We start from the raw sequence: 25,328 nt of genomic DNA on the forward strand, positions 1-25,328 counted from the left end.
TTCCCTTTGGTTTTATTTGTGTATATGTTTATGCTGGTATGGGCAGGGGTGCGGGGGGCTTGAAGTCAAGATCTCAGGCTCTTACTTGGCATTTTTGCCCAAGGCTAGTGCTCTGCCACTTGAGTCACTCATTCACTTTTGACTCTCTGCTGGTGAATTGTATATAGGAGTCGCAGAGACTTTTCTAGCCTGGGTTGGCTTTGAGCCGTGATCCTCAGATCTCAGCCTCTTTGAGAAGCCAGGATTACAAGGGTGAGCCACCAGTGCCCAGGCGTTGCTTAGAATCTTGTATGTGTAGCTTCAATCAGATCTCCTCACACAGTCCTAGGGATGGAGCTATGCTGACCGTGGCTGAAGTTCAGGTAATGAGGGGACCGGGGTCCATCTCCATGTGTCTCTCTGAACATCTCTCTGCTGGACTTAAAACTCAGCAGTGCTTTCCCTCACACCAAAGGCTTGGTCCTCAGTTTGACTTTCTTGAAGTTGTTGGAACCTTAAAGAGGTGGAACCTCTTAGGTTCCTAGGTCCTTGAGGTCATGCCCTCAAAGGGAACTGAGGGCCCCTGGCCTCTTGTTCCTTGTCTTTATGGTCTCCCAGATACCATAAAGTGATGGGCCTCCCCCACCACCCACTCCCCCCATGGTACAAGGTGCTGCCCCAGGCCCAAAGCCACAGGCCTAAGAGACTAGGGGCGGAAGCCTCTTGAACAGTAAGCTAAGTTAAACCTTTTCTCTCATTAAGTAGGTCTGTTCAGGTAGTTTATCACAGTGACAGAAGGCTGACAACACATGAGGATTAAAAAATGTTTTTAAAAGTCTGATGTAGAGCCCAAATTGGTCCAAGACAAGACCGATGATAAAGCAAGCCCAGGGCATAGGAAGGATTCCTGAACGCTGGTGTAGCTGTAAAGCTAGGAAAGATCTTCAGGATCCGCATCTGGGCAGTATCCTCGGAAAACATCAGTTCCTTGGCTAGATATGTTTGGGAGACAATGGACTATACCGAGATACTGTTAGGAAACACTGAGCTTTAGGACATCTTGTAAAGAACCCTTGCCGGCTTCTGTCCTCGCAGCTCACCTGATTCAGGCCTCTCCTGGGGCCTGCTGGATTTCTGTCAGGGAAGGGCACCTCCACTCTTCCCAGCGAAGGCTCAGAAGGCCGCTGAGGGCAGGGCTCAGGGTTGGAGAACTACCAGGTGGAGATGGTACATGAGGAGGCTCCAGAGCTCTAAGGAATAGTCAAGTCTTGATGACTGGGCAACAAAGAATCCTCTTGACCTGACTTCCAGGGCAGCTGGAACATGTCAGGGAGAAGGGAAACACCACCCCAGGGAACTCATCTTTCCCCTAGCATCCTGACTACAAAATATAAGAAAATGTCTGGTGGAATGACAAGGTCTCCAGCCTTCATAAGCCCCTCAAACCACCCCTGTCTGAAGTGCTCTGAACACAGAGAACAGTATAAGTGGACAAGGGCTCCTCCAGGGACCCATTGTCTGTATTTGCTTGTTTCTGGGGTTCATCACATTTATTGAGCACCTACTAAGTGTGATGGCCTATGGTCAGGCCTACCCATCAATTTCCAGGCAGCCGAGCTATTCTTGGTTTGCCAGTGTCTATTTAGAGAGTGTTAATCCGTGCCACCAGCACCTCCTGCAATTAGACGCATACCACTTTCCAGCCTCACCCAGTGAGGAAGGCAGAATGGACAAGTGTCCTTTCCCACCCCGCTTCCTTAGCTTGGCCAAGAATTTAGCCTTCCTGGGCTAGGGCAGCCCTGGGAATCAGCCAATCAGAGGAGATCGTTGCTGCTCTGCTGGGACTCTTTAAGCAGTCCCGGAGGCCAGACCTTCCCTGTTCTGTTGCTCTGTTCTTCTCAGGAAGGAGTGCAGAGACGCAGAAAGGGCTGCGGATTGAGAACAGTGGGACGCAGAAAGCATAGTGGGGGCAGGGAGAAGACCTCCCAGCTCCCATGCCAGATCTGCTAGTGTACAAGCAGGAGCACCGTGGGGCAGACCCCGGGTTCCAGCCCTGGCTCCATCATGCACCCCATATTACACATGTTGCCTGGCCTCTCTCAGCCTCTGTGCTGTCATTGTAGAGTGGGAGGGTGGTGACTACAGTGGTAATTCCTAACACATAGATGTACAGGAAATAATAGAACTTGTGTATATGAGTGCATGAATGTCAGACGGCTAATAAATATTTGTGCTAGTGGGGCATCAGGGACTCATCTCTGTAATCCTAGCTACTCAAGAGGCTGAGACCTGAGAATCACAGTTGAAAGTCAGCCCAGACAGGAATATCCATGAGACTCTTATTTCCAACTCACTAGCAAAATGGTAGAAGTGGAGGTGTGGCTCAAGTGACAGAGCACCAGTCTTGAGCAGGAAAAGGTATGGGACAGTGCCCAGGCCCTGAGTTCAAGCCCCAGAACCGGCACTAAGATAGATAGATAGATAGAGACAGACAGACAGACAGACAGACACAGAAACAGATAGTGTTTTAATGTCAAATTCCTCTAGATATAGGTCTCTTCATCTTCAGATTAGAAATCACAGTGCCACACTGGAGGTGTGACTCAAGTGGTAGAGTGCCAGTCATAACAAACAAAGCCGACCAAGGCCTCAAAGCCCTGAGTTCAAGCTCTGGTACCAACATACACACACACACACACACACACACACACACACACACACTTAAAAGTACTTATTTCCTGAGGGGTTATTGGTGGAGATACAGCATCAGTAGTGATTCATACAAATGTGTACGTCCACAGTAATGGCTCCATATGTTAAATATTATCAAATGCTATTATTTGGCTTCCAGCTCTATGTACATCTTAACTTCTCCAAGGCCATCGTGCCTGACCTCCCTGTCCTGGGAGCAGCACAGTTGAGTCAGTAGCCTCTGAGTCTGGTTGGCCCCAATATCTCTCCAGCTTCTCCCCTCTTTGTGTGCAGATCACAAGAACAGGAAACACCACCTGAGCTTGTGCTTCCGGTCAATATGGCGGCCCTGGCCCAGATGCCAGTTAGCAAATGTCCCGAGTTACAACCCAGATAAGCTGCACATAGGACACATACTGGATTTCCAAAACTTGATTATAAAAAAAATTGTCAAGTGTCACAAATAATTTTTAAACTGATTGCATGGTGAAAGACATTCCTGTATTTCAGATATATTAGGTTATATGTAATTTCTTTTTTTTTTTTTTTGGTCAGTCGTAAGGTTTGGGTTCTGGACCTGGGCACTGTCCCTGAGCTCTTTTGCTCAAAGCTAGTACTCTACCACTTTGAGCCATAGCGCCACTTCCAGTTTTCTGGTGGTTAACTGGAGATAAGAGTCTCACGGACTTTCTTGCCTGGGCTGGCTTTGAACCTCGATCCTCAGATCTCAGCCTCCTGAGTAGCTAGGATTATAGGCATGAGCCATCAGGGCCTGGCTAGGTTACATATAATATTAAAATTCATTTTGTGCTTTTTTTTAACTTTTTATAAAGTGACTGTGAGACAATGTAAAGTTGCATGTAAGGCTCATGCTATTTCCCCTGGCCGGAGCTGATCTAGGTTTTCTTTCCTTTTCTGGCTCTCTGCTTGTGAGCATCCCTAGGGAACCCCTTCTCAAAGGGGGTGGCAGAAGGAATCTGAACTATTTAGAGTAAGCGTTTTAAACAAAATAAAACCCAGATGTTAACAAGATATTAACAGGTGGGGCACTGGGTCTTCGGCGACTCCAGGAATGTCCTCAGGCTTAAAGGGGCCCAAAGAGATGAAATGCATCAAGCTGCGGGGGTACCCTGTGGCACTGGCACTCAGTTCAACCCCTGAATTCCAAATCTCTGCTCTGACTCTCATAGCCATCTCCTGCCTTTCCTGTTGTCTGTTGTTAAGATAGGATGGGTGATGGCTCTCATATTTGCCAAGGTAATCACCACTGTTTAATATGCTGGCCTAGCCCTTGCTCTCTGTCTGTCTGTCTCTCTTTCTCTCTCTGTCTGTCTCTCTCTCCCCCACACACACAAGCACACACACACAGAGGTGAATCCACTGTTGCCTGAAAAGCTGTCTCTCTTTCTCAGACATCCTTACCCATTGCATGCAACAAGCAAGACTCAGCTCCATGTGGGGAGAGACAAGAATATTGAGTCAGAATACTATGATGGCTGGCATTTGTCAAGCCCTTACTACATGTCAGGCAATGTGCCAAGCCTTTTATTTCCAGTATCACAGGGAATTGAGGTTGAGAGGCTCTACTGCACACATGCAGGAAGAACGAGGCAGGGAGGAAGGGACTGCTTGCCCCAAACCATGCAGCCAGCAATTAAGGAGTCCGAGGTTGGAGCCAGACAGTCCAACATCTGTGTATTCAACCACCTCAGAAACTGCAGAAGGTACAAAGTCCTTAGGGTCATTGTTATGCTTTAACTACAACAACAACAATGGCCTTGTTCATAGTCAGAGATCCAAGGATCCAAAGGAAAATTTTAAATATCTGGACTTGATGTCAGAAAATTAGCAACCCATCTGGCTGAGTCTAGCCTAGGGACATATTTGATTTGCATGTGTGTATGTGTGTGTGTGCATGTGCATGCATGTGTATGTGTCTGTTCCTTTTTCACTGCACTGACAACTCCAAGATTCACACTACAATTTTGGATTTCTAGCTTATCCACAGAATCCAGAAATGTGACAACACTGGCCCCATAGCCTGACAGACTAGAGCGAGATATGGACATGGACTCTCCAATTCACCACAATCACCACCACTCCCTATTTCCTTCATAACTCCAACGCCAAAGATGAGGGCCTCTGGTCTCATCCTTGACATATATTTTATTGTTTCTCTGATAATAAAATTTAGTACATTATCCCCCCCCAAAGTAGGAAAATAAGAGACTAAGGAACCATACACATACATTTTATTATGTATATATGTATATATGTGTATATGCATACACATATATACATATGAGTACTATTCCAATATGTTTACTATGGAAATATTCAGCTTCTGTGGCTAGCCCCATAGGCAAATAGGTTTGTGGCCTGGCCTAGATGCCCACTGAGGAAACCCAAGCCCAAAGAGAATCAATCAGAGTGCCACGGGGCCCATACCCATCTGTCCGCTGCAGGAGTAAGGTTTTCTTTACTCCTTTGCCTAGGACTATACCCCCCGAGAGCCCCAGATTTCTATCCTTGGGTAGGTTGTTTATCCTAAAAAAAATCTCTGGGAAATTCTGTCTAATGCTGGGGAGGAGAGGGGCTTGTGACAGAGAGCCATGTGTTTGGCTCAGGTCCCCACGCAGGGGAGCAAAGGTTCCATCAGATCACGGGTGGTATCTTAACTAAAGGCCCTCAGCCCAACATCATCTTCTTCCAGGAGAGGAGTCAGCTCAGCTACAGAAAATGTTTGAAACTAGCTATTAACCAGATCTGCGGAATAAGCAAGGGCTCGGTGCTCTGTTAAGGCTGTGGGCTAGGCAGGGTTCGTTCTGATGGATGTGAATCCCATCAGCTTCTATAAAATGGTGTTTACCAGGGCTCCAACAGCTAATGACAGATGCTAAAAGTGACCTTGACTGTGAGCTCTAGCCATTGATTCGGTCTGCAGGGTTGCTGTTTGCTTGACAGGCCAGCTCTGCTCCAACCGCAAGTCTGGTGGCCACACTAGTCATCTGACAAAGCATCTCAGCTCATGAGAGGTTCCATTTCATCAGAGTCCTCATCCACCTTCACAGCCTCAGTAGTCCTGGCTCTGGTCTTAATAGACAGTGTTTCTAATGGCGATCTCTCCTAAAGGGAATCGCTGGCAGATGTAAGTGCAGGTTATTCTGCTAGACTAGAGATGCATTTCCAAGGGAGACTTCAGCCAGAAACACCTGACATCCAGTAAGCCACCAGTAAAATCTATGTGACAGGAAAAAGTGTGTGCACAACACAGAGCCAATCCTTCCCTTCAACAGAGAAGAGACCAAAACCCTGGGAGGAGGCCATCACAAGGTGACTGCAGAGTCGCTGGCACTTGCAATAGAGTGCAAGTCTCCTCCATGGAGACTTGCTCCCCCATCCAGTGCATGGCATTGCATCCCTTGGGCCTAAGAAGGGACGAGAACAGGAAATATCAACTAGTCATCCAAGTTTGGTATCTATCACCAGTCCATTGCTGGAGCTCCCTCCATTTGACCCCCTGCTGCTCTTGGCTATCAGAGGTAAATGTGCTACCTAAAGACAGAAGGACAGTACCAGATGCATGAAGAGTGGTAGATTTGTTCTCAGAAGTCCTGGGCTCTAATCCATGCATCAGCTGTAGGGCTGAGCCACCATGCTACAGAAAAATGGAATGTGGACATCATTACATGATAAAAACTCCCTACATACACACACACACACACACACACACACACACACACATGCCACTTTGCTTCTCATTTTGGATGTGGTAATCATCAAATCGCATGATCACATTGGGACTTAAGACTACAGTGTGAAGGGTTATGAACTTTGTGAAGCTCTGAATAGGGAAGGAACTATGCTGTTTTGTTCCTGTGCCCTAAAGAAAGTAGTATGACAAAGTGGGAATCCCTGGATTGGCGGAGAGCGGAAGAGGTATCAACTCTACAATTGTCCCTTCGACCCTAACAGTCCTATTTCCTCACCAAAAACAAAGTGAGAATACTATCTCTGCTAACAACACTAATGATGACAATGCTTGTGTGGCAAATTCTGTACTAACTTTTTCCATGAATTCTTTCATGCAATCATCAAACCAGTGGAAAGACACACAATCAATTCTCCTTTCACAAATGAGATAACCAAGACCAAAGAGCCTCCTGGAGCAGAGCTCACAGAAGCTACCAGGTTTCCAAATCTAGGAGGCTGTGAGGTTATCCATGATGATCAAGTCAAAGTCAAAAGGCAGCCCTAGTCGGGCAGCAGTGGCTCATGCCTGTAATCTCAGCTACTCAGGAGGCTGAGATCTGAGGATCACGGTTCAAACCCATCCCAGGCAGAAAAGTCCACGAGACTTTTATCTCGAATAAACTACTCAGACAAAGCCGGAAGTGGTACTGTGGCTCACGTGGTAGAGCACTAGCCTTGAGCACACAACACCCAGGCCCTGAGTCCAAACCCTAGGACCAGGAAAAATAAAATAAAAAGGGCAACTACCCCTTCCTAACAGGTGAAACACACACACCCATAAGCCATGTACCTCTGGTCATGCAGCTCTGTGCTCAAGAAGTCAGAGCCACCTGGCAGGCCTTGCGTTTCCCACGCTGTAATCCAGGGATTGAAGAACCCCTGCAAGTTCTCAATGAAAGGCCTTTCTTTGTAGGCAGCTGGGCAGCGCAGGCTTGGAAGAGGTAAAAACTGCTTGGTAATACTGAGCATCTCTGGTCCCAGAAGTTTGCTATGCTCAGGAGTCCCCTAGCCCCATACCTCCCTAGCCCCAGCCCCCTCCATCACCCAGGGATGTTCTCTACCAGTTGAACTTTACCTTGGGCCCTCTGAGGCCAGAGCACATAGTTTTCCTTCCCTTGCCTCTACACAGGCTGGGGTACAGGCCTGGCTGGCAACACTCCAAAGCCTTTTGTGTCTGAACCACACGAACTAGGTAATAAGGTTTACATGAGCATGAATTGGTGTATGGACTGTCCGTTTCTGTGACCGACAGGCCATCTCGGCCCCACAGATGGCTTCTTCCGGCCCCTCTCGGCAGCTGCAGACACTCATACTCATATTGGTTGTTTTTTTTTTAGCAAATGAGCAAAAAAAGACCTCTTAGGACCTTTACAGCTGGATATAGATGCCTTAGGGCCTCCTGTCAGATGCTTCTTAGTGAATCCTTTTAGCGAGAACCAAGTCTTTCTCTGCTGAGGCCCACAGAGATGAACACAGGAAAATGAGGCCCTGAACCCAGGTCACATCTGGGAAAGAGGATTTATCCCAACCTCTGCCAGTCCTGTGGTATCACCATGATAACAAGCATCGGGGGCTAGGGAGCTGCCCAGAGGAGAGACATGATAGACCGAAGATCTGTCTGACATGAAAACATGCTCTCCAGATGCTTACTAAGGAGCCCTTGAGCTCTTCTCGGCATGTCAGTACACCAAGGCAAATCACACCACCGGTCACCCAAGGATGGGTGACCACGCTTCCCAGGCACAAGCTCTGCACTGCCATCAGTTATCTTATTAGCTAATTATGTCCAAGTAATGACCAGCTAGTATTGTAGTGACTTTCTATTCTAAACATGGTTTTGGTTTTTGTTTTTTGCCACTCCTGGGGCTTGAACTCAGGGGCCTTGGTGCTGTCCTTCAACCACTCGGTGTTCAAGGCTAGTGCTCTACCACTTGAGCCACCACACTACTTCTGGCTTTTTCTGAGTAGTTTACTGGAGATAAGAATGTCTTGGACTTTCCTGCCCCGGCTGGCTTAGAACTGTGATCCTCAGATCTCAGCCTCCTGAGTAGCTAGGATTACAGGCATGAGCCACCAGCACCCAGCTTGTTTGTTTTTCATTTACTAGGGACTGAAGCTAGGGTCTCACACTTGCCAATGTTCTACCACTTGAGCCATATACTCAGTACTTTTTGCTGTAATTTTTTTCAGGTAGGGTCTCGTGCTCTTGACTGGACTGGCCTAGACCACGGTCCTTCTAGGTAGGCTTTCCACATAGCTAAGATGCCAGGCATATACCACAACACCTAACTTTTAATGGCTGAGATGGAGTCTTGCTAACATTGGGTAAAGGCTGGCTGGCCTTCAAACCCACCCTTCCCAATCTCTGCCTTCCAAGTAGCTAGGATTACAGGCATAAATACCATGCCAGCTTATTTGTTAGTAAACTAATAATCAACAGTTTGTTAGTAAATTCATATTCAAGGCTGGAAGTAACTCGGGCACTGGGCTGATTGTTACTAATAATGGAATCCATTGGATAGGCAAGTTCATTTTTCTACAAATGCTGCTTGGTGTTGAAGAGGCTGGGGGGAATGGCTCAACCAGGAGCAAGAGCACTGGACAAGGAGTCAGACATAAGATGTGTGGGACTTGGTTTCCTTGGAATCCCAGAACTGATGACAAATCACAGAACAGAGGCAACAGGGGAGGCAGATGCTAGAGAGGCTAGCTCTCTCCTGGAGAAGCATACTGGGCAGGCTCAACAGTGGGGATCAAAGACTATTGAGCAGAAGTTGCAGAAGGGGTGGAACCCTCTCTGATTTATATGTGATACAAGTTTTGGTGACAGACTGAGCACATTCAGATTCTAGCCAGACTTGTTTCTTAGTGGTGTTACCTCGGGCAGATAGTTGGACCTCTTCAGGTCTATAGCAAGGAAGGACTGACAGGCAAGGAAGGCCTGGAGCGTCATACGTGAACCTTGATGACTATATTTGGTAATGGCTGACTAGAATGATAATGCAGAAATCCTCACTTCTTTCCCTGGAAGGTGTAGGCGATTACATCCATCAAGAAGATAGAACCAGACTTACCAAAGCAATGGAGGCAGCGGAGCCGGTGTCTCCCCCATCAGAGGGGTTGAGCTCTATCCCTCTGGTTCACACACATGGCTCCCAGACCAGGAATGGTGCCTTCTGGGAATTTCCCATGCAGCTTGAGAGACTCTGGCTTTGACCACAGATGGTGTGTTGGAACAGGTTTAAAATTGGGGCAAGGTGTGATAGCTCTTCTGTGCCAAGGCCAAGTAGTGGGCAGGAAAATGGGACCAAGCAAGACATGAAGAAGGAGAAGCTAAGGAGAGTGTACGAAGCAACGGCAGGACACAGGCCAAGAGCCAGTGGGAAACGAGGGCCAGTGATGAAATCGGGAAGGAAAAGGTAGGCCGGGGTCCATTCTGGCTCTTGTAAATGCCATTTATGACACTTTACCCCCGAGAATCTGCAGACAGCGGAATTCTCTCTTAAGCCAGCTCCCACCAATGACAAGACCCCAGGGTCTTTTGGGGTTGGACCCCCACCCTGCCTCAGTCTTAGAAATCCACCACCCTCCTCACACTATTCCACCACTCCCCATCTAAGCAACAAGTTGCAAGGAGGTAAAGGGGTGAATCCTCTTGCTGCCACTATGAGAGCCCCGTTGGTGGACGTCTTTGAGTCAGAAAGCAAAACTCTGTGCGTTGGTGTTTATGTATATATTTTTAAACCTGAGGTTCATGCTAAACCCCAAGATCAGACAACTTCGTACAACACAACACCTTCTGCTCATGATGAAAAGCATAGCCTAAAAGCCATCTCCGACTTTTGAATCACTCCAAACTTCAACAAGTCAAAGACCTAGGCTTTTTCCATTTTTAAGCTGGCACTTAAGCCCTGCCATCTGTATGAAAAGAATCCCATTAGCTTGGACTAAATGGCCTCTTGTTTTGCTCCCTTTCAAAGAGACAAGGGCATCAGCAAGAAGAAGAAAAAAAAATCCTCAGAAAAGTCAATAAAAATTCTAAATTGTTTGCCTATTTGAGAGAAGGCTGGAAGTAACTCAAGCACCGGGCTGTAATAGTCCTCCATCCCTCCATGGTGTATATCGGAAAGGAACTGTGCACACAGCCCAGCTGGAGGGCAAACTGACAGGAACCACTGAAACCTGAAGTGCACATACCTTATGTCCAATCACTCAAGTGGCATCTTTGCTGTCGGGAAATAGCTATACCCAGGAACAACAGGACTGCACAATAGCTGTTTGTTTCTGTGCCCGTGTAAGGACTATAAGTCAGAAAGTTAAATGTCCCTCTGTAGAGGGGAGCTAAATATGGTACAGTATACTTATAAAGACAGCATATCATTATACTTATATAATAGGACATTGAACCTATATGACAGGATACAGTAAAATAGAAAGTATAGCAGGTAGATATATCTTCGAGCCAGGCTACATCAGTTAAAAATGCAGACTCTGTTTCTTCCCCTCTGGATAACTTTGAACAAATGACCTCATTTTTCTGAGCCTCAGTTTCCCTAGCTGTAAAGCAGAGATGACAATAACACATCTGCCACCTACATGGAGAGAATTAATTGAGCTAATGCACAGTGATTATTTAGAATGGTGTTCTATAGTTTAGAATGGAGTTTTATGGAATTCTGTACATAAAAAATAAAGTTGACTTACGCATATGTTAACTGGGGAACACCTCAGCTGCAAGTTGTTGGATGAAAACTGGCAGCATACTATCTGTAGTCTTTGTACCTCGTAAACATTATTTGTGGTGTTCTACTGCTCAGGTTTCTAAGGGGAGAAGGTACTGTGCATTTTCTATGGTTATCTATGTATGGAAATAGGATTCAGAGGAACGGAAGGGGAGCTGGGGCTAGAATTAGAGGCAGTGATCCAAAAGGACTTCTCTGATTTTCAGTAGAGGTAGGATGAATGTGGATGTGGAATGCAGAGAGAGCAAAAGAGGGAGGGAAAGAGAGAGAAAGAGACAGAGGAGAGAGAGAAATAATGGACAGGTAGGTAGTAAGAGAGATGCCTATGGATAAATGATGGATGGATGGGTGGATGGATGGGTGGGTAAGTGGATGGATAGGTAGATGGATAACTATTTACATACAAAATACTTATAATTTTAAAAGTGTGGAGAAAGGACCCACAATGGCACAAGTTATTCATGCCATTTTATAAAGAGAGTAAGCTAAAGCTTAATGACTTCCATTAATGTGCCTGAGCGCATGAGCCAGCCAGCAGGAGAGGAAGGATCTTAGCCCAGCTCTGCCCTCCCCATGGCCTTTCCACCACCTCACACTGCCTCTCCAGGCCACCCAGGAGTTGACTATAACAAAGGCTGGAAGAAGGGGCCTCGTGGTCCATACTGGCTGGAACAGTAAAAGCTAAAGGCAATGGAGAACTGTGTTGTTGTTTTTGTTTTTCATTAATGAACCTGTTGGAATGTGCCATTCAGCAACAGCAGCTGAATAGCTCCTGCTGTTCCAGCAAAACAAACAAAAATCTCTCCACCAGAGCCCCTTCCCTGCTACTTCCTAGCCTTATCTGCCCAGGGTGTGTGAAAGGGATACAGAACTGTAAGTAGGGCAACTTCTCCAGGGAGGACCCATCTACTCCCTGGCTTTCCTCCCCAGCCCTCTATTACACAGACTGGGTAGCTACTCTGACAAGCCCCAATTGTCCCCACTGGAAGGGAACAGTCTTAAAACCCCACGATGTGTTGGCCTTGGGTAATAAGCATCATTGCGTTCAGCCTCAATATTTCCATCGGAACAATGGGTGCTCTACCTACTCTTAAAGATTGCTAGGTAGATAGAATGTGAAATACTTGTACCCAGAAGAGGCCTGAGATGACCTTTTTCCTCCTCCAGTCCAAAAGTAGTAGCCCTTCTCTTCCCAAGAGTCCCAGGATGCTGGGAGCTCGGGCCCCTTCCCCCACGCAGTGGCTGGCTTTTCTTTCGCACGGAATCCTTCATTTCCCTTCAGAGACATGAGTGTGCGGGAGAGGGAATGGGTTTCGTCTCTTTGAAAGTAGCTTCTTGGCAACAGCCACAATCTCAGACCTGATTCTGAAAGAATCCACTGGCACTGGCCCCCGCCAAAACAATTCAGAGCCGGGCACCAGTGGCTCACAACTGTCATCCTAGCCACTCAGGAGGCTGAGGTCTGAGGATTGAGGTTCGAAGCCAATTTGGGCAGGAAAATCCATGAGACTCTTACCTCCAATTAACCAGCAAAAAGCCAGGGAAGTACAGATGTGGATTACATTATGAATTGCCAGCTTTGAACAAAAACACTGAGAGACAGCACCCAAACCCTGAGTTCAAGCCCCAGTACTGGAACATGAAAACACACACTCGTCAGATACCCAGGGCCATCCTCAAGGGCTGCCCTGACCCTCCATTCCACAGGCCCATTGCTTCCTGGAAGTGAACATCTCCACAAACCCTACACTCCCTGCAAACACACAGACACACAGACACACACACACACACACACACACACACTCACACACGCCAACTATCAGAAAGCTCTTGGCACTGCCCATCCCTTCCTGGGCTAGACGGAGCCTCCAGAGCAGGACCTGCCTGGCTAAGGCCGCCTCCTTCATTCCAGTGGCCTCCTCCTGCCCCTCCAGAGTCCAAGTGTTGTGAAGCCCCGCATGGTGAGGAGGGGGCCACAGATGTCCTGGCTGCTGCTGAGCTCCTTTCTTTACCCCACAGGGCTTTTTCTAAGCCAGGCATGTAGTTTATTCTTCTCCTAAACCCTTCGATAGGGTGCAGGGCCCAGAGTTGCCATAGAAACACCTATTAACTCCTCCTCACCCCGAAGGCTGTGCTGGTCCCCTGGGCTTTGGGGAAGAAAGGAGAAAAAAAGACACCTGTGGATAAGGAGACAGGAGAGGTTAGGCTGGGGAAGGGGAGGGGGTGGGGGGGGAGTAGAGAGAGTCAAGCCGGGCATTCTGTGCCCTTCCTGGCAACACAGCACCCAGCCAGGAAGAGAAAACCACCGGGAAGGTTCTGGAATAGGAAAGTGGTGGGTTGTCCTGTGTACCTTGAAGTGAGATCCAGTGTGTACGGGTGCAATGATGGTAGGTTTGGGGATTGTTGTTATTGTTTTTTTTCCTTTTTGAGGAGATTACAGGCAGAACTTCAAGCCAGATTGGAAACCCAAAAGGCTCTGTGCAGGGACAGTTTGGAGCCACCTGCTGGAGGCCGCAGGGAGCCTGCTGCTGGCAGGCCCGGGTGGAGGCTGCGGGAGGTCAGCAAGCCCAAGGCCCACACCCACACCTCCCATTTTTAAAAGCATTATCTCATCTCTGCCACTAGTGCATGCACCAAACCCAGGCCCAGCAAAGCAAATCCGTGCCAGAACGTGGAAGATTTTTTCATTTCTGGGTTCTTGCCCCCCCCCCCTCCTACTCTTCCTGCCCTCCCCCCACCCTCCCACGTTCTGAGCTTTGGGTACTTCTTGATAACTTAAGCTTTCCTCTGGAAGTTTATTAACAGGAAGAAAAAAAAAAAGAGTTATTTCTTGGGGAAATCATAGAAGTGTCGGGAACCTGTCTGCGGCATTCCAGACCCCCAGCAGGACCATAGGCAGAAAAACAGAAGCCTTCAGCTGGGTCCAGGAAGCCCCCATGGGAAGCCCTATCCACCGGCTCCGAATTCCAGGCTTTCCTGGTGGACTTCCAGGGTGGAACCTCTAAGCTAAGGGCACTGGGCAAGGAGGAGGCCCCAGAATACCCAGTCTCCTCTCAGGCAGAGAAGGACTTGGGCTGTGGTGCGTGCACATACTCTGTTTTCCACCTGCTAGCTTCTGATCTGTGCGTGTGAGCCTGGCTGAACAAAATCAGAACTGGCCAGCCCAGACCCAGCCAGAATGTCACCAACGCGACCAAGGAGGAAAAGGCCAAGTGGGATTTGGGTGGAGGCCTCCACAGAAGAGGGAAGAGGACCTCCCCAGGCCTAGGGCAACCCAAAGGATCCTTCTAGGCAATCCACAAAGCCAGGAACCAACCAAGCTCCTCTGGGGAGAGAGAAGGGCGTGCCTGGAAGAGGGGGGGTCCTCAGGAAACCTCTAACAAGGGTGACCCCAGGTCACACAAACACCCTCAGCTGCCAACTTGGGCTGACCTGTTCACCACAACCACCCCTTTGATTTCTTCTAGACTGGCCTGGCCCATCAGCAGTGCCCTCCCAACCTCAGCTGCTCCCCCCTGCCAGCCTCCCACCTCCTCCCGGCTCCTCACCACAACACACTTGCTGAGTACCTCACCCAAGACCCAGTGGAAAATTTCCTTCCCTTTATGACCATAGTTAAAACACACACACACACTCCATTCTTCACTTCTGAATTGACACAGGCAAAGGGTGGCTAGACTGTGTCCCACATACTGTGCAATGCACACCCATGCACGCTCACGTATACACGCACACACACCAGGAATCCTAGACCAAACACAAGTGTTCCTAATACTCCTAAACAAGTTCTGCCCCCAGGACATGCCATACTTAAAAAATAAAGAGCCCTCCTTTAAAACTAGCTTCAGTTTTACTTCTTTCTTGGTCTCTAATCAAGACATAAAAAGTCCACTTTGGAACCGCCACCATGATAGCACCCTTGACATTTTTGTTCTTTGGGTGACAAATTATTTTCTACCTCTGAACCCCCCCCCATCCCCACACATCCTTCTTCCTATGAATTTTCACAGCTAGGCAATAAATGATCACACACACACACACACACACACACACACACACACACACACAGATACAGCTCCTCCAAGGGGAAAGTCAGATTCCCCAGCTAGCTCCTTCTCCCCTTCTTACATCCACCCAAACTTGGCCGTCCCACGAAGCTGCTGGGTTAGCACTTGCTTGGAAAGGCTGCTGAGGGGTTGGGTCTCAAGCAAAAGAATGGACTTCAAGGGAAGAGATGAAGCAAACTGAGACAACTTACAAGTTTCTCCCGCAACTGCAACTCTTCCCGCACAGGGCTGGCAACTTTCTTTCTTAAGTACTTAAAGATCCCAACACTTCAGTGAACATTCCAACTTTGAGGAGCCCTCTCCCACTCCCCCCACCCCTTCAATAGCCAATGGGGACATTTTTCCAGATGTCAAAAGAAGCAGCACCCCCCCTCCCCCGCACTCCTCCACCCCCAAAGACTGTGTGTTTCCTCCCCCTGGGTGTACGTCCGGAGGAAACTGAGTCTGCAGCCCCGGGACTGGCTGTGCCGGTGGCCCAGGAGCGCTTACCGATGTCGGAGTTGCAGAAGGCGTCCTGGGGGTGGCTGGGCGAGCACGTGCACGCCTCGGCACCCCAGTGCCCCAGGCTCCAGCCAGCCAGGAGCACCACGAGCCCGAGCCAGGGAGTCATTGCCGCTGCCGCTGCTGCCACCGCTGTCCGCTGCAGGGACCCAGCGCCGATCGCCTTCTCCGAAGTTGTCGCCGCGTGGAGAGCCGCGCGGGCCGGCGGGGCCGCTGCAGCCGGGACGGAGGTCGCCGGGACGGGGGAGCGGCGGGGGGGACCCTGCCGGGGAAACTTTGGCCTGCGGTGGGCTGCCCTCCGAGTGCCCAGCGGGACCGGCAGGGGCGCGGCGAGTCTGCCTGGGCGCCGGCACACGGGCTGTAGCGGGTGAGGGAGAAGGAGCGAGCGGGAACGGAGCAGCAGCCCGGGCGCTCGCAGCCGGCCAGCTGCCCGCCCCTCGCCAGCCCAGGCTTTTATAGCGCGGGGCTGCGGGGCACCGCCCCCCGCGGGCGCTCCGGAGCCGCCCCATGGACCAATGGCAGAGCCGCATTACCTCATCGGACTCCCCGAAGGGGGCGTGTCCGGGGGCGGGGCCTGGGGCGGGGCCGGCCCGGACCGTTCAACTCCTTATAGGGAATAAAGCAGCCTTGGGCACGCGAGTGGGTGGGCTGGGCACGCCCCAGGGGCCTTCAGCCGCCGCTACCGTGGAGGAGACCCCCCCCTCCAGGGGCACCGGGCGCCCTCTCTCTGTCCTACATCCTCTCTCCAAGCCCTCCTTGCCCAATTGGAATTAGCTAGCACCCACCCTGCACCCCACTCTGACCCCCCTTCTGCTGTCCAGAGGTGAGGCTATGAGAAAATGCCACCTCTCACTTCTTCTGGTGAGGGCAGGGACAGAGGGGAGAGACCCAGACAGATAACATGGTTCTCCTTCTCCTTGTTTCTCTCCTCCCCTCCCTTCCCACCCACCCCCCACCCTGGGTGAGAGGAGGCCATCTTTCCTTTGGAGTTGGCTCAGGAGAGATTGGTGTTTGCCTGAGCTCACCCCAGGAGCAAAAGAAGTTGTGAATACATTCAACAAACACCGGTAAGCAAGACAGAACTCTTGTTACCCTGGAAAGTCACGTGGGCCCAGAGCAATGTTCCACAAGGCTAAGTGTGATGGAAAAACCAGAACAGAGACAGAGATTAGAAATGACTAGGAGTGGGCTGTTTTCCGTGGGGTAGTAAAAGAAGGACATCTTGATGGAGGGGAGGGCAGGAAGAATCGGCCCTGTCAGCAGCCTGCAGGAGAGAGGGCACCCAGCAGAGAGCAGCAAGGGCAAAGGCCCTGGGCTTACTTGAAGAGCAAAAAGTAGTTGGGGGTGGGAGGGTGGGCAGTGGCTCGGGCCTGTGATCCTGGCTACTCAGGAGGCTGAGATCATTGGATCAAAGTTTGAAGCCAACTCCCACAGGAAAGTCCATGAGTCTCTTACCTCCAGTTAACCACCAGAAAGCCACAAGTAGAGCTGTGGTTCAATTGGTAGAGTGCCAGCCTTGAATGAAAAGACTAAAGGACAGCACTTGGGCCCTGAGTTCAAACTCCAGTGCAAGAAAGAAAGAAAAAGAAGGAAGGAAGGGAGGGATGGAGAAAGGGAGGGGCTCCATCCTTCAGGAAAGAGTATGAGGTGAACAAATCCAAGACTGGAGTTCAACTAGATCCTGGGAACTATCCAAGAGCCTAAATGAATTAGCTGTAACAGATAATTGTGAACAATAATATCATTACCACATGGATTATTAAATTATATCCTGATTCTGCTATAGGTTTGTTCAAGCAAGGATACATACCTCACATTCATATTTCACAAGCACCAGCATCCTTTGTGCTTTCCAGAGGAGAAAACTGGGGAGTTCTATTCACCCCTCTCTGCTGCCTTGTTCTCAAGACAAACCTTGATCTCCCTGGACTTACTCAGCAGTGAAATCTAACTGTACAAATGTCCTTTTGCAGTTGAGACCTTCTCTTTCCTACACTTTCATCTTTCCCTTTCTCTGCCCCCATCTGTTTGAAAGGAGACGTGAATGTGTTGGCTATAGAAAGAGTGAACATTTGAAATAAATAAGGATAAGGGGGGGAAGGCCTGTTTCTCTTCTCAGAAACTCCTCAGTTTCCTGGTCAGAGATATTCAGATGACAGGAATGGAAAATGCCGTGGGAGTTGGTATTTCCAACAATGCTTTGTTGTTGCTGTTGTTTCGGGTGTGTTTTGCTGTTGTTATTGTTGATGCTGAGGATGTTGTTGTCTCCTTATATAGCCCACGTTGGCCTTGAACTTTTGATTCTCCTGAGGGCTTCTAAGTAAGTTCCTTTTGCTCCTTACACGTATTAGCCTTAGGGAAGGGATGTCTGTTTCCACATCTTTCTGTCACCCCCTCATCCAGCTCTTCAGACCTCCTCTGAACCACAGCCCACCCCACAGAGCTTTTCCCCCCTTTCCCAATATTTTTCTAGCTCTACATCCACTGTCTGATGGGATCTGGTTGTTATTTCTCCAGCCATACTAGAAATATTTTGAGGCCTGAGATGTACGGGCACACTGCTTAAGTGAGAATGAAATAGGAGGCTGTGTGTGGGATGGCTGTTAGCCATTTGAGCCCTGAGCGGTGGGCACACTGGGGAACCAGGTCGAATGAGGACAGACTTAGTGGGATTTGAGCGAGTCTCTAAAACTTGCATGGTACCGGTCATGTGGAAGGTTTTAGAAGCCTTTCCAGACCAAATCCACTTTGGATAAGCATCTTACATGATGGAGGCCCTCTCTTCTCCTTTCCGCGTTGCAGTTTTGTCCAAAGTACCAATGTTTTTCCTCCCAGGGAGAGCCTTGCCTGGAACATGAGCACCAGGCAGATGACTTCTGCTGCAACTATCTGAGAGGTTGGATTCCAGTCCATAAAAAATTGTTTAGGTAATGAAATTAACATTTGGTTTATTCCTCTCCTAAGCCGATCCAATGCGTTTGTGGAGCTCAGAGAACTCTGTCTTTCTCTTGGGAACATTTCCCCTACACCTGAGCTAAGGTGGCCCCCCTGACCTCTATGAGGTCAGTTCATTCCTACCCCGAGGACAAGAGGCAGGGGCTCCATACAGCACGAAGGCCTCCCAGGCATCAGTCTGGATAGTAGGGAGTCCATGGGTCTAATAATGTACTAGGTAGAATTGCTTGAGGGGCTGGGAATGTGTCTTAGTGGTAGAGTACTTGCCTACCATGCATGAAGACCTGGGTTTGATTCCTCAGTACCACATACACAGAAAAAGCTGGAAGTGGCCCTGTGGCTCAAGTGGTAGAGTGCTAGCCTTGAACAAAAAAAGCTCAGAGACAGTGCCAGGCCCTGAGTTCAAGCCCCAGCACTGGCAAAAAAGAAAAACAAAAACAAGAAAACTAAATTGCTCAATGAGCTAAATGGAACAGACCTAGAACTCAGGTAAGAGTGCAGATGCCATTTCCTCTGAGTTCTTAGATAAGAACAATCTGGGACACACTGAAGAAGATGCATTCTTCACCTGCTGTGTCCACATACCTTCCAGACTGGCCTGGTATTCCCTTGGCTGCAACTTTTCTAGGAAAGGTTGAGACCATGCTCACCCCTTGTATATCAAATAAATGTTAGGAATTGTGGGGGTGGGAGTAGGGACAGTACTTGGATCTGAACTCAAGACCTCATGCTTGTTAAGCAGGTGCTATGTCCCTGGAGTTATACCTTGAGCCCTTTTGTGCTATTTTAGGATCTCATGTTTTTGCTCAAAGGTGGCCTTGAACCACAATCATCATGCCTATGTTTCCTGGGTATCTGGGATTATAGGCACAAACCACCACCCCTGGCCCTCGTAGGAGATGTTTGGGTATTTTAAGATACTCTAAAGAGACACCCTACACCTCCTCATGTGCAAGGTTTACAAAAACCAAGGTTGAGATGAATGTAACTAAGTGTCACCCTCAGCCAGAGGCAGAGCCAAGATTGCATTGCAGCCATCGGCCTCTTATTGGGCTCTGTCTATCACATTCATGGGCTCTGCCTTCCCAGCTCTAGCATGTGGCCCGCTGCGTTCACTCTGGCCTTGAAAATTCCAACCCTCCCCAGACAGTAAGTAGTTTGCTTTTCAGACCTGAAGACAAATGCATCTCAGAGTCCCTTGGTTCTCCTACGCTGATTAAACAGTTCTCTATCAGGATCATAGACTTGAATGACCCCGGAGCCATCTCAGCTAGGCAGTACAGTACAGATACGCTGCTGCACTCTTCAGAGGTCTGTCTCCTGTGTGCTTGTTTATTTATTTTCCTCATTCTAAACTACCAGCTCTAATACCTTTTGAAAACATGCTGTGCATACTCTGGGAAGAGATGCGTGAAAATTCTTTCTGGGGCACAAAAAGGAGGCCATAGTAAATAATAAAATAAAATAAATCCAAAAGTGAGCCCTTGTTGCAAATATTGTTGTGGTGTTGTTTGGCTCCTGCCCTCCAGACAAGTCACTTCCCCGGTGCAGGCCTCAATTTCCCTGTTTACCGAATAGAACGTGATGGTTTCCAAGGGGCCCTTGGCCTCAGAAAGCCAAGGTATGTGTGGGAAATTCTCAAGGACCTAGGTAAGTGGTTCTGAAGGAGAGATAGATCCTGCTATTTATGCAGCTTTGATCAAAAGCCAATGTGCCTAAAGAACAAGGGGTGCCGCATTCTTATAGAAGCGAAGAATTTCAGTGGTGATTATGGTGGCAGAGGCAGAGGAGACTGGGTTTAGGAGCCAGACATGGGGTAGTGTTTCTGGTAGAGCCCTTGTACATGTCTGCTTGCTTCTTGGATTCGAAGCATCTCTTTTGTCTGCCTGTAATACCCTGCTCGGACTCTTCGCAGATCTCAGCTTAAAGGACACCTCCTCCAGGAATCCTTTTTCTGGTTCCTTTCCCATCCATGTACATTCATAATGACGCCCTAGATTTCCTTCTTTGGTGACATGGAACCGTCTGTACTGTGATTGTTTGCCTATCTGTAAGAGAGTTCAAAGTACGGATAGAATGAGTCCGGTGATGGGCACTAGGTACTCTGCCCTTGTTTAGCCAGGCAGGTGGGGCACTCTTTGGAGGGCTCATGGAGTTCTTTTCCCCCTGACCAGTGCTAGGGGGCGCTGTAAGCCAGCGAACACCTATTCTTCCAGCCTGCATGCAGCCTGCTGGTTAGTGGCACTAAGTCAGCCAGTGGGTGAAGCAAATCCCTCCCGTCTGCTATGGCCACAAGACTCTCTGTCAACATCCCGTCTGGGGCCACAGCTGCCAGGAGCTCCTCCGCCCCTGGGCTAGCCACATGTCAGCCCGAGGAGGGGGAGAGGCTCTCCTGGGAAGGAACATTCTAGTGATTCATTGGTTTGTGGGGGCAAGGGGATGGTTTGGGAACCTCACAGAGGATGCCACTGGGGTCCACAGCTGGGCTGTGGAAATTCAACCTGGAGAGGTCGTCCACATGCATGGCTGACTGCTGTTGTCTCCTAAGGAAGCGCCTCTTTGCTCTCCTTCTTTTCCCCCTCCAGCCCCTAACCACAGTTCCTCCCCCAGCCCGCAGTCCATGTGAAAGTCATTATATTCTAAATAACCTTCTCCGAGCAGCAGACAAGCCAGGTCCACCCAGCACCAGGAGCCCTGGCCAGGCCCCCTCGGTGGCAATTCCATACTTCAGGTGGCAGGTCGTCCAGTGCCCCGCATCCACGGGGAGTAAACACCTTCCCCTGATCTCATCTGAAGCCAATTTCATGGCAGTCAAATCACAGGGCGTCTCTGGCCCCTTGCTCTCCCCTCCTAGCCCTGCCCGGGAAGCAGAAACCCCTTCCCTCGGTGTCTCTGGCCCCATTCACGTGAATCTTGGGGTTTTCCTCTTTCTTTCCACAGGGATCTCTCCTCCCAGGAATTTTAAGCCAGAAAACACATGTGTGCGACAGAGACATTCGCAGTCTTGTGTTTGCTGGGGTGGTGGGAAACGGGAAGCAGAGTTACATATTCCAGCCCTTGGGTTTTTTTGGTTTGTCGTCTTATTTTTTTTTTCTTAATGACCTTATGCTTAGACAGTGGGTTATTTCAGAGAAGGAGAATATGAAGTTGAGGGACAAGAACTTCTCCTCAACCCCATTGTAACGTATTCCTTATGCCCATGAGTCCCCGGGCTGTGCCTGTAACAATGAGTAGCTCCTTTGTGGCTTCTTTGAAGGGCTCAGGCCTAGCAGGCTTGGGCAGGAGTGGGGGTGAGTAGACTTGTGGCCCAGCTCTTACCACGCTGGGCTGGAGATCTTGTTTCTATAAGGCCTTTAGCCTGCTTCTGTGAAGCCTGCGGGAACCGGAACCATCTTGTCCTGTGCCTGTGGAATAGTTCAAGGAGAACACTGGTATGACCTCACCAATCACATTCTGCTTTTTTGGGGGGGAGGGGGGTGCTATGTTTGGGCTTGAACTCAGGACTTAGGTGCTATACTTTAGGTTTCTTGCTTAAGGCTGATGCCCTAGCCACAGCTTCACCTCCAGTTTTTTGGTGGTTAGAGGTAAGAATCGCATAGGACTTTTCTGCCCTGGTTTGGCTTGGTACCTGCAGTCATCAGATTTCAGCCTCTTGAGTAGCTGGGATGACAGGCATGAGCTACTGGTGCCTCACCTCTCTCTGGCTTTCTTGTCTTTCTCTGTCTCTGTCTTTTTTTGCGGGGGGGTGGGGAGGGGGGCGGAGTTAGTCATGAAGCTTAAACTGAGGGCCTGGGCACTGTCCTTGAGAGCTCTACCACTTTGAACCACAGCGTCACTTCCAGTTTTCTGGTGGTTAATCGGAGATAAGACTTTCACAGACTTTCCTGCCTGGACTGGCTTTGAACCTCAATTCTCATATCTTAGCCCCCTGAGTAGCTAGATTACAGGAGTGAGCCACCAGTACCTGGCTCCCTATTTGTCTTATTGTCTCTCTCCCTGCCTGCCCTATCTCTCTCTATGTCTGTCTGTCTTCTCTTCTCCCCTCCCCTGCCCTCGCCACCATTTCTTGTCACTGGCTGCCTTCCTTTTCCTTTTTAGCTTCCACATTCACCCTGGTTAGTCCTAGCTGTGCCCCTGGCTTCTGCCTCCCACTGTGTACTGGACTCGCATTATAGGTAGCAATGTTGCTCTGATCTCCTGTTCTGTGACTCTACCCACTCTCCCCCTCATGGACAATCTTAATTGTTGGTCCCCAACAATTGGTCTGTTTTTCTCAACTTAATGTCTCTTTCCTTCAATCCCCTTGGTGCTGTTCATTCTCTCAAATGCAGTGATTATCGACCAAGTCCTAGAGACTCTCTTAGACCTTGCGTCTTATCTAATCACCACTCCCAACACTTATTCTTTCTGCCTTGCTCTGAGCCCTAGAGATTCTTTCCTGACAATTTTAATAGTCATATCACTAACTGGTCACCCTGCCCAGAGTCTTTTTCCATGAAATTGAACATTGGCACAATGACTCCTATAAATCTTTTCAAATATAAATGTGAAATTGTGCTATCCTTTGCTTAAAATGCTTCACTTGTTCTCTGCCGCTTTCTGAACAAAGCTTTAAACTCCAAAGACAAGCAAGGTTCTCTGTGATCTGGCCCTCTCCTCAGCACCACTGTCTGCAGCTGGAGGCGGCACCATTCATATTGGCTAGGATGTGATTTCCACCCCTGCTGAGACGCTGCAACAGGCCTTGTCCTTTCTCTGTGCTCTAAATGCCTGCGGCCCTCATTACCCCACCCTCCTCTCCCTCATCTGCTGAGAATCACATATTCATCCTTCAGGATTTAGCTAGTCAACAGCTGGCAAATATCTTCCTGACCTTCTCCCCAAGTGTCCTCCCGTACTCCCTCCCACTGTAATGGATCCTCCACCAGACATCCATCTATCCATCCACCCATCATCCATCTGTCCATCCATCCCTCATTTATTCATCCATCCTCCATCTATCTATCCATCCATCCACCCATTCATCTATCCATCCATCCACCCATCCCTCATTTATTCATCCATCCACCATCTATCCACCCATCCATCCATCCATCCATCTATCCATGTAGCTTCTGCTCTCTATTACCCTTAGTCATTGATATGTCTAGTTGTCTTTGAAGAGCAAGCCACCCTGGGTGCTTTAATGCTTTCACACAGCAATCTACACACAGTAGGCACTCACCAAATATCAGAAGAATAAACTGACTAGTGAACTTCATGGAAAGGGGGAGGGGCAGTATTCCCCCCACAAATCCAAAGCAAGAGTAGTTCTAGAATTCAGCTTTTTGAGATAGGTTAGAAAGGTCTCTCAGCTAGAGAGGTGCCCAGAGTTTCTCGGTCTGCGGAACACAGCTGATTCATAAGAGAGCAGCAAACCCTCCCCACTCCCATTGTCTTGTCCCCATAGATTGAGGAGTATTGACACAAGGGCAGGAATGTCAGCTTGACCCCTTATTGTTCTCCTGATCACCAGAGAGAGTTTGTTCAACAGAAAAATGTTCTAGCAAGTGTGGAGTCAGAGTGCAGGGAGTGAGGTCATTGTCAGAAAGGGCTCCCAACTGAGACACTTTGGAATTTTCCCTTTGATGGAAGCAGAGGCTCTGCCAAGGACTGAAGTGCCCACTGGGACCAGGACAGTGCAGGGCTCATGATGCCAAGCTTTGGGCTCTTTGGTCGGCTTCATTCTCTGCCCAAGACTAGCCACATCCCAATCTTTAACCTCAGTCCTTGATAATGTTTCAATCCACTGGCTTATCTTTGAGATCTTGGTCATTTTCTTCTTCCCCTTGGTAGCTGCCATTGAATGGAGGTAGTGGTCAATTCCAGCCACCAGAGAGCATGGTTTTAGGAGCAAGTCAATCACTCATGTTCTTCCTGATGATAGATTTGCATGTGCAGCACTACCTGGCCAAGACCAGAACCACTCTGGTGAAAACTGGCCACTTGGACAGCAGCCACGGAGCTCTTCAGATAGGAAAGGACAGTCTGTCCTTGTGGTTGAAGTTTTAACTCTGGTCACCGGTTGAGGGTTGTGCTTAAGCAGACTAGTTCTGGCTTTGGCTCTACCTCGGTTTTCACCTGTACCTTTCCTGTGTCTTGAGTTGATATCCTAAATGGCTCAGCACATGTGTGGCACATGAACTGATGAGCCTATTTATAGAGTCTGACAGAAGTCATACACAGTCTTATTTTCAAGCTGTGTGTCCACCTTTCACGGTAAGCACTACACTGATTTTCTCTATTTGCCCTCTATGTCTATAGCTACATGCTAAGCGTTGAGGATAGAACAGGGGGAAAAGGGCACAGACCTGCACTCAAGGAGTTCCAAGTCTAGTAGGAGGGAAAGACATAAGAAGCAATCCTTGGTGTTAAGAACTACAGCAGGATCTTCAAGGTACCATGAGATCACAGTACTGGCTGATTTAATTGTGGAACTGGAGGCAAATGGAAACCATATTAAAGGTAGACAGAAGGTCAGAGCAAAGAGAAAGCCACGAGCCATCGAGTTGAGTCTCTGTATTTCATGGAACTAGGCCTTGAGAGATGGATTTTGCTGTGGTCACACAGGATTATTGGCAGAAGCAATACCTTGTCACTT

At 48.9% G+C, this 25,328-nt stretch overlaps 2 protein-coding genes and 1 long non-coding RNA gene across 3 annotated transcripts in view; 2 read left to right on the top strand and 1 right to left on the bottom strand.

The window, feature by feature from the left end:
* Timp3 (TIMP metallopeptidase inhibitor 3) overlaps positions 1–16,147 on the bottom strand; it is a 52,124-nt gene extending 35,977 nt beyond the window's left edge. The window contains exon 1 of the mRNA XM_048356386.1: positions 15,722–16,147. Within this exon, the coding sequence (XP_048212343.1) occupies positions 15,722–15,842 (121 nt within the window). The 5' untranslated portion in view covers positions 15,843–16,147. The remainder of the gene's footprint in view (positions 1–15,721) is intronic.
* Syn3 (synapsin III) overlaps positions 1–25,328 on the top strand; it is a 370,475-nt gene that overhangs the window by 159,691 nt on the left and 185,456 nt on the right. The window lies entirely within an intron of this gene.
* Positions 12,768–13,534, top strand: LOC125358957. The gene is made up of 2 exons (XR_007212465.1): positions 12,768–12,820; positions 12,941–13,534. It is a non-coding gene; the product is annotated as an uncharacterized LOC125358957 (long non-coding RNA).

The sequence above is a fragment of the Perognathus longimembris genome, chromosome 1 (assembly GCF_023159225.1).
Source record: "Perognathus longimembris pacificus isolate PPM17 chromosome 1, ASM2315922v1, whole genome shotgun sequence".
Classification (NCBI taxonomy): Eukaryota; Metazoa; Chordata; class Mammalia; order Rodentia; family Heteromyidae; genus Perognathus; species Perognathus longimembris.